This window comes from Protopterus annectens, chromosome 14.part0, assembly GCF_019279795.1.
Source record: "Protopterus annectens isolate FY-2018-M chromosome 14.part0, PAN1.0, whole genome shotgun sequence".
In the NCBI taxonomy this organism is placed as follows: domain Eukaryota; kingdom Metazoa; phylum Chordata; order Ceratodontiformes; family Protopteridae; genus Protopterus; species Protopterus annectens.
Genome location: NC_056748.1, coordinates 1,078,759,703 through 1,078,769,745, shown reverse-complemented (window position 1 = coordinate 1,078,769,745; position 10,043 = coordinate 1,078,759,703). Strand labels below are relative to the sequence as shown.

At 36.6% G+C, this 10,043-nt stretch overlaps 1 protein-coding gene across 2 annotated transcripts in view; it reads right to left on the bottom strand.

The window, feature by feature from the left end:
• Positions 1 to 2,000: 2,000 nt before the first annotated feature.
• Positions 2,001 to 10,043, bottom strand: part of KNDC1 (kinase non-catalytic C-lobe domain containing 1) — a 1,471,539-nt gene continuing 1,463,496 nt past the window's right edge. For both annotated transcript variants that reach the window (XM_044056877.1, XM_044056878.1), the window contains one exon: positions 2,001 to 2,911. In XM_044056877.1, coding sequence (XP_043912812.1) covers positions 2,680 to 2,911 — 232 coding nt within the window. In that variant the 3' untranslated portion in view covers positions 2,001 to 2,679. The remainder of the gene's footprint in view (positions 2,912 to 10,043) is intronic.

Genomic DNA, 10,043 nt, shown 5'->3' with positions numbered 1-10,043 from the left:
GTCCTATCGACTCAAGTATGAATAGTGTTTGGTCTCACACAGGGGTTCCCAGTGGGACTGGGTGTGCATCGGGGTTCTTCTCTGAGCCCACTGTTGTTCATATTGGCGATGGTCTACATTAGCAAATAGGTCGAAGACAGATGAACAAAGTCACAAGCATACTCTGAGCAAGAACTTCATCAAATGGTAGTGGAATGGAATGCAAAACTGATGGCACATGGGATGAAACTGAGTACAGGTAAGACAGAGTAATGGCAACAAATGCAATCAGAAGCTGAACATTGAGACAGAAGGGAAAGTAGTGATACATCAGGGATGAGTAATGTCAGTTAATATTACCTGACAGAGTTTCATGATGCATCTTATTGTGTTGAAACTGCACCGTGATGCTAGAACTGTTACTCTATGAACATCTCAATTGACTCAGAGTTAGAAATCTTAAAATTCTCAATGGTGGCATCTAATGTTCCTTCCATCTGTATCTTGAAGCCTCTTCACCCAAGTAGACACAACCCTCATCCATCTGAATTGTATTACAAAAACAGACCCATGCTACACTAAATTGTGAGTTACTGTCACAGACTAATTCTTGTGATACTAATGCCAAAGGTGCAGAGTTTGAAGCTTTCCCACTCCTTGCTACTGTATCTTTTCTATGTTTTATTATGAGAGTAATATCCCTGGTGTCTAGTGATGGCAAGGAGGACTAATAACCTCTGTAGAAGGTGAGTGTGTGTAGAGGTTGAATCTATATTTGTGTGACTTTAAGACACGCTATTACTAGCATCCCAGGTGTTTAGCATTCCCTGTCCCTTATTCATGTCTTCCATATTTTTGTAAGTGTCTTTCTTGCACAATAGGCAGGATACTCTTAGTGTCTAGTGCTCCCCCTGACCCATGTTAAATGTAAGTGCGGTTAAGACATGAAATTAAGAATTCTCCCTTGTGTCGTGTTTTCCCTCCTGATGCAAGGGTGTAGCTAGGCATACTCTCTGTACTCTCCAGACTACATTTTTCTTTACATCTCTCGGACCATTTTAGCTTTTATCAGGCTATATTATGTCTGCAACTATCTAAAGTAATGCCTCTAACAGCAGGTATGCAATTTGCTTACAGAGTAGATTAAAAAAAATAACAAAACATTAGTTTTATAGGAAAACATTGAAAATGATGTGTATATTGGGGGAGCAACATTTTGAAAGAAATGTACATTTTTTTTAGATGTCATGTGTGTTGGTGGGCAATGAAAAGAGTTTGAGAGTACAAAATGGAATTTTCTGGCTACAACCCTGGGGCAGAAGTAAGATTCATCTACTAATAGTCAATGCTTGAATGGGCTCTTTAAATGAGGAGCATTTGGGGTTTACAAACTTGTCCATTTTAAATTACTTCTTATAAGAAACACTAATTTCAGTAAAATTAGAAATGCAAGCCTTTCACTAGACTTGCAGAGAAACCATCATGCCCTACTAATATCTTGCTAAGTTCGGAGTGCATCTAATATCTCTCTATATAGGCAGAAGTTCATAGGTTCATAGATTAGTACTAGGCTAACTGCCCCTGAAAGCCATTTCAAGCCTAGCCAATTATCCTTTGTGAGACTCAAACCATGCACCTTGTGCTTGTAAGGTAAATACCTTAACCATTAGGCCACCCTCCTAACTCTTTATAAAAGTTTTTGGGAAAAGTAACAAAATGTTTCCATTGATAAAGAACATATATGCTGCAACTCACTCTGAGAGCAGTGTGATATGTTTTGGCTTATTGCTAGTCTCAAACAAATAAGTAAAGTTGCTGGTTATGACCTGTACTTAAGAAATATTTATAGTTAGGAAAATATGTTTCAGCACTCATATAAAAAAGGATTCAAAAATGCACAGCAAGTCAAACAATGACAGTATGTAAATGAAATGCGAATAATGAATCTATGAAGTCTGCAAGGGTAGCAGCATCCAAGGGCAAAATGGATGCCTTTTTTTTTTTTTTTTTTTTTTTAAAGATAAAGTAAAGGACCCTTTAAACACACAGGCTTGCCAGGGGAACAGTAATCTGAGTAGGGCAAGGCTGCATATGAAAAAACTGAATTTTAATTCCTACTGCAGATCCCTGGGAGAAATGAAATATGGGGAAGATAGAACAGGAGAAAAACAAAACAGACATTTGGTATAGAATACTATAGCACAAAAATTATTGTTTTCCTTTTAGAATTCAGCATAAAGTCAAGAAACTAATTTCACAGAAACTCATATATGAAATGACACCTGAAAGATCATTTACTAGTTTCCACAACAAACTGGTTATTGCAGTTATTATGAAACTGTTTACATAGTTATAAGAGAAAAGCATCTAGTCTGAACACTTTGAACTCCAAAATACTTAATAAATACTTACTTATAAAAGATTTTTTTTTAATTATGTAATGACTATATGTTAAATATCACCCAGCAAACAATTTCATTTTAAGCAAGTTTTCTGTATAAACATTCAACACATTTCCTTTGAAATTTGTTGCCTGACACTGCTTGTTTAAAACCATGGCCTAAAATGTAAAAGGCAGGCAATGACAGGTGAAGTGACAGATCAAGCACAGCAATTATATTAAAACAGTGAATGAAAAGAAATTATAAAATCTTCCCTTTATGGCAAAACATATTAATTTGGCAAAATAAAAAGGAAGCACTACTGAAATGTCGCTTTCATTCTGCGCAGTGTATCTTGTATCTTCCGAGAATGCTTATCAGCTGGCAACTTGTGGAAATTAACAGTGTTCTTAGCAGCCAGAACAGGAATATCTGCTTCACAAAAGTGGACTATTCTGTGTTGCAGGTAAGTCTGCATTTCCAAATCAGGCAAAAATTCATATCGTTGCTCTTGAAATGCTGGAATCTGGCTCACAACTTTTGATATATTCCTTTAATGAAGAAAAAATACATTTTATTAATTCTGACATTTATTTATCTGGCTTGCACAATAATAGCATCATATTTGTTATACTATAAGATAAGGCCTTACCTAGAGTGTTGTGAAACATTACAGAAAACAAAATAATTAAGTTGAAGCATCTAATGAAGGATACAATTTACCTTATATGTCAGAAGTAAGTCATCCAACCCCCCCCCCCCCCAAAGTCATGAAACCTCTGTACATAATGATGCCACTTGGTGCCAGCCATCCTGAATGTGTTCTTTTATCTGTACAGATGCTGACAGCTATGTCACACAATCTGTGGTATTTAACATGGAGATTTCAGATGCAGCAGGTATAGTAGTGGTTAGTGTGCCTGTTTCAGTTATACAACTGCAGTGCTCAGGCTATTTGCATCATGTTTCTCTTGACATGCTCTGCAGAGAAAGCCTGTCATAGTACAGTATACATTGCCAGCACCTGTGCATGCAGTGTTGTCTTCTATCTACATGTATCTGTGGCTCTTTCCCTCCATAACATCTTCTTCCTCCTATCGGTGTTGGGGTCCGAATGGAGAGATAAGTCAGCAAGCAAAGGAGAGTAGTGTTGCTGAAACTGAATTAATCCTCAAGTTTTGGGGAGTACCTTCATGAGGTGGACCCTGTTTTTCTCAAAATCTCACCAAGATTACACTGACATACAGACTGCATTTATATAGCACATATCATGGACAGAAGTAGGTCAAAAATTAAAAAGATAGCTGGGTGCACAAGACCCAGGATTAAAAAAAACTGCCCGATGCTGGAAGGTGCACTGGTGCCAGGACTGGAAAAAAATGACAGTGTAGACTTCTCAAAATATGGAAACATTCCTACAATGGGGCCAAGCCAGCCCCAGGGAAAGAATGCCCCCCCCCCCCCCAGTTGTAGAAGGAAGTAGCAGCCCACAAAAATCTCAAAAACTGATAGGCCAAACAAGAGCCATAAAGACAATAGACTGGACTATTGAGAATAAGAGGGAAGTTATGTATTGTTACTATTATGTATTGCTACTATTATGCAAAAAGCCCAGAATTTCCAGACACAAGATACACAAAAAGATTGAGAGAGAAATTAGAGGAAAGAAAAATACTTCCAGAAGAGAAACTGTCAGAAGCCTGAAATAAAAATTGTGTTCATTAATACAACAGATTTGTGAAAAACAGTATCTAGGCCAAGAAACTTTGATCTGTTTGGAAAAAGAAGCACCTGATAAAGTGTGAAAATATAAACAAAACCTAGAGATTTCAAAAAGTATAAAAAAGAAATATGGACATGGGAAAGGAGGGGAGATTTGATATGGTGCAATATTTATGCAAAGGAGAAAGCCAAATTAATCAACATAAAGAAAGGTATCCCCAAAGATATTCAAATAGAAATACAGGCAAAGGCATCCAGATATGGAACATTTCATAATAAAAAAATATCATCACAAAGAGGGAATGTATAAAAAAAGATTAGTAAGGTAGAATTTAAAAAATAGAAGTTAAAGTTATGGAGTGCCTGTGAAATGAAGGATTTGGTATAGAAGGTTTAACACAGGTTATATCACAGCATGATGGAACTAGTCCCCAGAGTAAGGAGAGATGGGAAGATCAGAAGACATCTGAAGAGGAAATATGGACAAGGGAAAGAAAAAATAGATTTAATATGGTGTAATATCAATGAAAACGAGAACGTAAAACTAATCAATACAAAAAGAACACCACTAAAGTTATTTGAAGAGAAATACAGGCAAAGGAAGCTGGACATGGAAACCTTTACAATATAACAAAGAAGAAGACAAAGAGGAAAAGCCGAAAAAGAGATTAGTAATGGAGAAGTTAAAGAGTTATGGAGTACCTGCAAAGTGAAAGATTCAGTGTAGAAAATCTAATTCAGAAAGCACCACAACAGGACAGAACAATGAACATCCAAATTAAGGGGCACCAATGGAATGGGAAGCAATTGGTCAGATGCCATATGAAGATATTTTGGAGCCTTCCACAGGATAGCAAGGGAAGGAACAAGAAACTGTGGAAACTCTGGCGCAGTCAATGTTGAGGAGTGACAGGCCAGTGAGTTCTCATATGACAGATAGCACAGTATGAAATTGGAGAATGTGCCACAGGAAGATGCTTCAGAGCTTTCTGTAGAATGCCCGCAGGAAATGCAAAACAAAAAATGTGTCCTCAGTTTAGATGAAAATGAGCTAAGAGAAGAGTTGCTTGATTTGGTAGAGATGGATAGACGTATTAAGATCAATGAAAGCAATAGACTTCAACAGGTCAACAAATCCCCAAAACTTAGAAGTTTGATAAAACAAGTGAACACAGTAATTAAAACTGCTCATGGAGATCCATATGATATAAGTAAATATGATACATTACTGTGCAGCTAAACTGATAGCTGATAAAGTTCTGCCAAAAGAACACAAGGTAGTGAGGGAAAGGACGGGGAGGAATCAAATACCATCATGGAAGTATCGAACAGAAAAAAACTATAAAGCAAATGAGACAAGAAGTGTTACTGTTGGAAGAGTGTAGAAGAGGGAACAGATCAACAAAAATACTTAGAAAGATAGAGGTGATAAAGGCACTGTGCAATATTAGAACAGATCAGGCTCCATCATGCACCATCATAAATAAACTAAAAATCTCAGCGTGAAAAAACTTAGAAGATACACAGATAAATAAAAAGGAAACGTACAAAATAAGCAACTTATTGATGGCCCAAAAACGTTTTGTAGAGAATTGGGAAACAAGGTAAAAGGAATTGAAAGACCACCAAAAAAAATGAAGAAATAGATACATTTTGGAGAAGTATTTGTGAAGATCCTGAGGATCATAAAGATGCTAAACGGACAGAAGTAAAAGAAAGAATAAGAAGTTTAAAGGTACAGAATATGAAATGGGATGAAGTAAAAATCATAGAAATTGAAACAAAGTTAAGGAAAGCCTCTAACTGGAAAACTCCAGGCCCAGATGCAGTGCCTAACTTCTGTTTAAAAAGTATTAACATCTTTGCATGAAGATTTAGCCATGAGTTAGAATTATTTATAGGAGCACCCCAAACAGACACCAACCTGGCTAACAGGAAAAACAATGCTCCTACTTAAGAGTGAAAGTGCAAGTTACCTACAAATTATACAACAATTAACTTGCCTTCTGAAAAAGTATAAACTATATTTTGGAATTAATGCTGACAGAGTTTATAGTCATTTAGAAGAAAACTCAATTATGGCAATAGAACAAAAGTGCAATAAAAGAAAGTCATATGGAACAAAGGATCATTTGTTGTTAAAGTCTTAGTGGAGAACTGTTAAAAGGGGAAGAATCTAAGTATGACATGGATTGACTACAAAAAAGCATTTGATGGTATCCCACATTCATGGATAAGAGTGCGCTTAAAAACATACAAGATACACCCTACACTGATAGATTACATTACAGTGGCAGACCCCTTTGCAATTAAGCCATGATAAAGGACAAATTATTATTCCAGTGATAAAAATTCACTGGTGGACATTCCAGGGTGACTCTCTGTCACTGCGACTATTCTGACTTGCCCTTAACTCATTCCCTCCAGTAAAGCCCTTTTGTGTGAGTACCTTTAACTCCCAGTGGGTGTGGCTTGACCCTTTAAAGAAAGAAGTTATCTTACAGTTCTAACAAATATTCACTGACAAGAGGTCAAATATCAATAGAATTGTGGTTGCCATCATGTATGCTTCAAGATAAATTATTCTGATACCATGTATGTGACACGGTTTTGGAATTCTTAATGTAAATATGAACAAGCAATATGTGACACCTAGAGGCACAGTAGGAGGTAACTGCAGAAATGCCTGGAGGCACACTTGGCTGTAATGAGTTAACCCATTAAGCTGTTTACTTAACAGCCAAGGCCATGGCTATAATTTGGCACCTAGAAAAGAACAATGTGTAAAACCTCTCATCTTCTCTTTGTTAAGGATTTAAAACTATATATCTCATCATATAAGGAACGGAAAAGCACAACTGCAAGTTGTCAAAACTTTTTCAGATGATATAAGAATGTCATCTGGTCTTAATAAATGTGCAAAAGCAACCTTTAAAGCAGGAAAACTGCAGCACCAGGAAAACATCAGTTTGGGACAAGAATGTGATGTAAAAGAACTTGAGCAAGAGGGAGTGTATAAATATTTGGGAAATGACGAAGGATCTACCATAAAACATGAACAAATGCAAATAAAACTTAGGAAGGAATATTTTAATAGACTTAAATTAATCCTGAAAACAGCATTGACATCTAGGAACAAAATTCAAGCTATAAACCAATTTGCTCTTCCTATCCTAACTTACAATGAAGACATTTTGGAGCCTTCCACAGGATAGCAAGGGACGGAACAAGAAACTGTGGAAACTCTGGCGCAGACCATGTTGAGGAGTGACAGGTCTTATATGATGAGCTATACAGTTTTAAATCATTGACAAAGAGAAGATGGGAGGTTTTACACATTGTTGTTTTCTAGTTTTGGAGTGACTGATTGGCCCCAAAACTGTTGGATAGATTAGACAGGAAAACAAGAAGGATGTTTCATGCTCACTACATGATTTATAAAAATCAGTGCATACCAAGATTATATATTCCCCATTCTGAAGGAGGTATGGGCCTCCTTGAAATTTATTACATGTATAGATCTGCAATCATTGGACTGCACACATCTGCTGATCTCACAAGACCCAAAAATAGTGAAAGTTTTGAAACATGAGCAGAATAAATTCTAAGATGACTTCCCGGCTTAGTGTAGCATATTGGCATCAAGCAGGAATGGAAATCAAACCAGAAGTAGATAAGACAGGCAGCAACTGAATGTGCCAAAAACAAAAGAAAGAATATAAGGTGAGGGATCAAATGAGAAGGCAAGAAATGTGGAAAATGCATAAATATAGTTGTAAGTACAAAAACTTCTAGAAGAACCTCATGTTAATCTGGATCAATGCAGGAATGGTTAAGGAGAGGTGAATTAAATCCAAGAGATGAATTAATACAGGCAGCCCAAGATAGTGGGCTATGTACATGTTGGTTTACAAAGTCCATTGAACATGTGGGAGAAACAGACAAATGTAGGTTTTGTAAAAATAGAATTGGAAACAGTTGCACACCTCATTGCTGGTTGTGACATACTAATGGTAGAAGGACTGTATACTGAAAGGCAAAATGTGACAAGACTGTTACACTGGGGATTGTGCAAACATTATGGTTTTGAAGTGGCTGAAAAGCACTGGAAACATGAGCTACAAAGCATCATGGAAAATGATGAAATCTACATCACATGGGATCACCCATTACTAACAGTTCAAAAGAAAGATGTTAGAAAACTGGATATAGTGGTCCAAGAAAAGACAAAAACAGCATTGATCATTGAAATTGCTACACCCAGTGACTACAGTGTCTTGCATACAGAGAGAGACAAAGTCATAAATATCAGGATATGCAGGCAGAAATGACAGCAATGTGGAAGAAAGATACCCAAGCAGTTGCCCTTTTTAAACATTCGAGAGAATGTTCATGTTTTAGTAAATTTAAGTTTGGTATATTAGAAAAAGTTTTTAGAAACCCTAGGGGAAGTAATTGGAAACGGGCATTAGATTTGAAGGGAATGAAATGGAAACTCAAAATGAAATTGCGTAAGCGTCTTACAGCCCTGGTTTAAATGGTTACGTTTTTATAGTGGCTTATTTGAATTTTAAGGCAATTACTACGCAATATGTTTAGTGTAGGTGGTGTAATACTATTTCTATTAAGAGTTTTTAGGTTACGCAATCTTAAGTATTTAAATAGGGTTACGTTTAGTTCAGAGAACAATCAGATGATCGAACGCTGTTAGTCTGAACACAAACTGCCAGAACAGCAAATTTTTTCCCAGGGGAGAAATCGCGGGGCTGGCCGTCTGTGTTGTGCCATTTCCTCCACTGTAGTGCAGTCTTAGAGTTGGTATATTTAAGTAGGGTGGTGTGGGGGGGGCAAAGCCACCCACTTCAGTTAGTGTTTTTTTTTTTTTTTTTTTTTTTTTTTTGGGAACAGCAATTTTTGTTCCCTTGGGGGGGGGGGGGGGGATCGCTGTTCTGGTTGTTTGCTGTTTTGAGTTTTTGAGATTTAGGGGTCGATATAACAACATTCGATCATCTGATCATTCATTGTTATAATATAGACCCCTTTAATAAATTTTTAATGATGTACACCATACACTTTTATGTTATATGAAGATGTATTCATTTTTATGTTGTTCTGTCTTTTTAAATGAATTAGGTTAATTAATTAATTGTGCTTTTAGGAAGTTGTACTTGTATACAAGGAAGTGATGTGCAATGTTAGTGAATTCTGATGAAGTCCTGGTTGTAAGGACGAAAGTGCTTAATTCTTTTATTAATATTTTTTTATTAATAAAATATGGGAAGGTTGTGTACACTTGGTGTCTAAGTACATTTATCGGCTGCTTTTAGTGGTGTTTTTTTGTGTTTGATACCCAGACAGTTCCAATAGTAGTAGGAGCAACAGGTCTTATAAGGATGTTAGATATGTTACCAATACATGTAACTCCATACATACTGCAGGCGTCACTACTGGGCACAATGTGTGCGCTAGCTGACATCTAAGATTGAAACAATATTAATTTCATGATACAAGATGCTGTATGCAGAATAGTGACACCCTGATTAGCATTTCTTCTTCTTATACGTGCTTTATCCTGCTTACTTCTTCTATTTGGCTACAAAATACTTGAAACTGTTCTTAGGGCAGTGCAGTGTACTATTAATGTAAGGATTATGCTTTTTCTCTCAGTCGCTGTGCTATATATAGCGTGAAACACTGTTCAATTATTTGTTTGCTTTAGTTCTATTTCTGGTGATGAGCTAACACTAAATATCTATTATTAGGAATCATCTCTTCTCACGGCTCCCACCCTGAAAGGCTTGCACAGTTGGAAGGACTGCATCCAGTTGGCATTTAAAAAAACAAAAAACACGGATAGCCACACTGGTCTACCCTCAATAACAAACTTAACTAAGGTTACTATTTTTATTAAAGTCTTTCTGCTTAAACTGTTTAATTCAGCTGTACTGGATCAACAGCAAC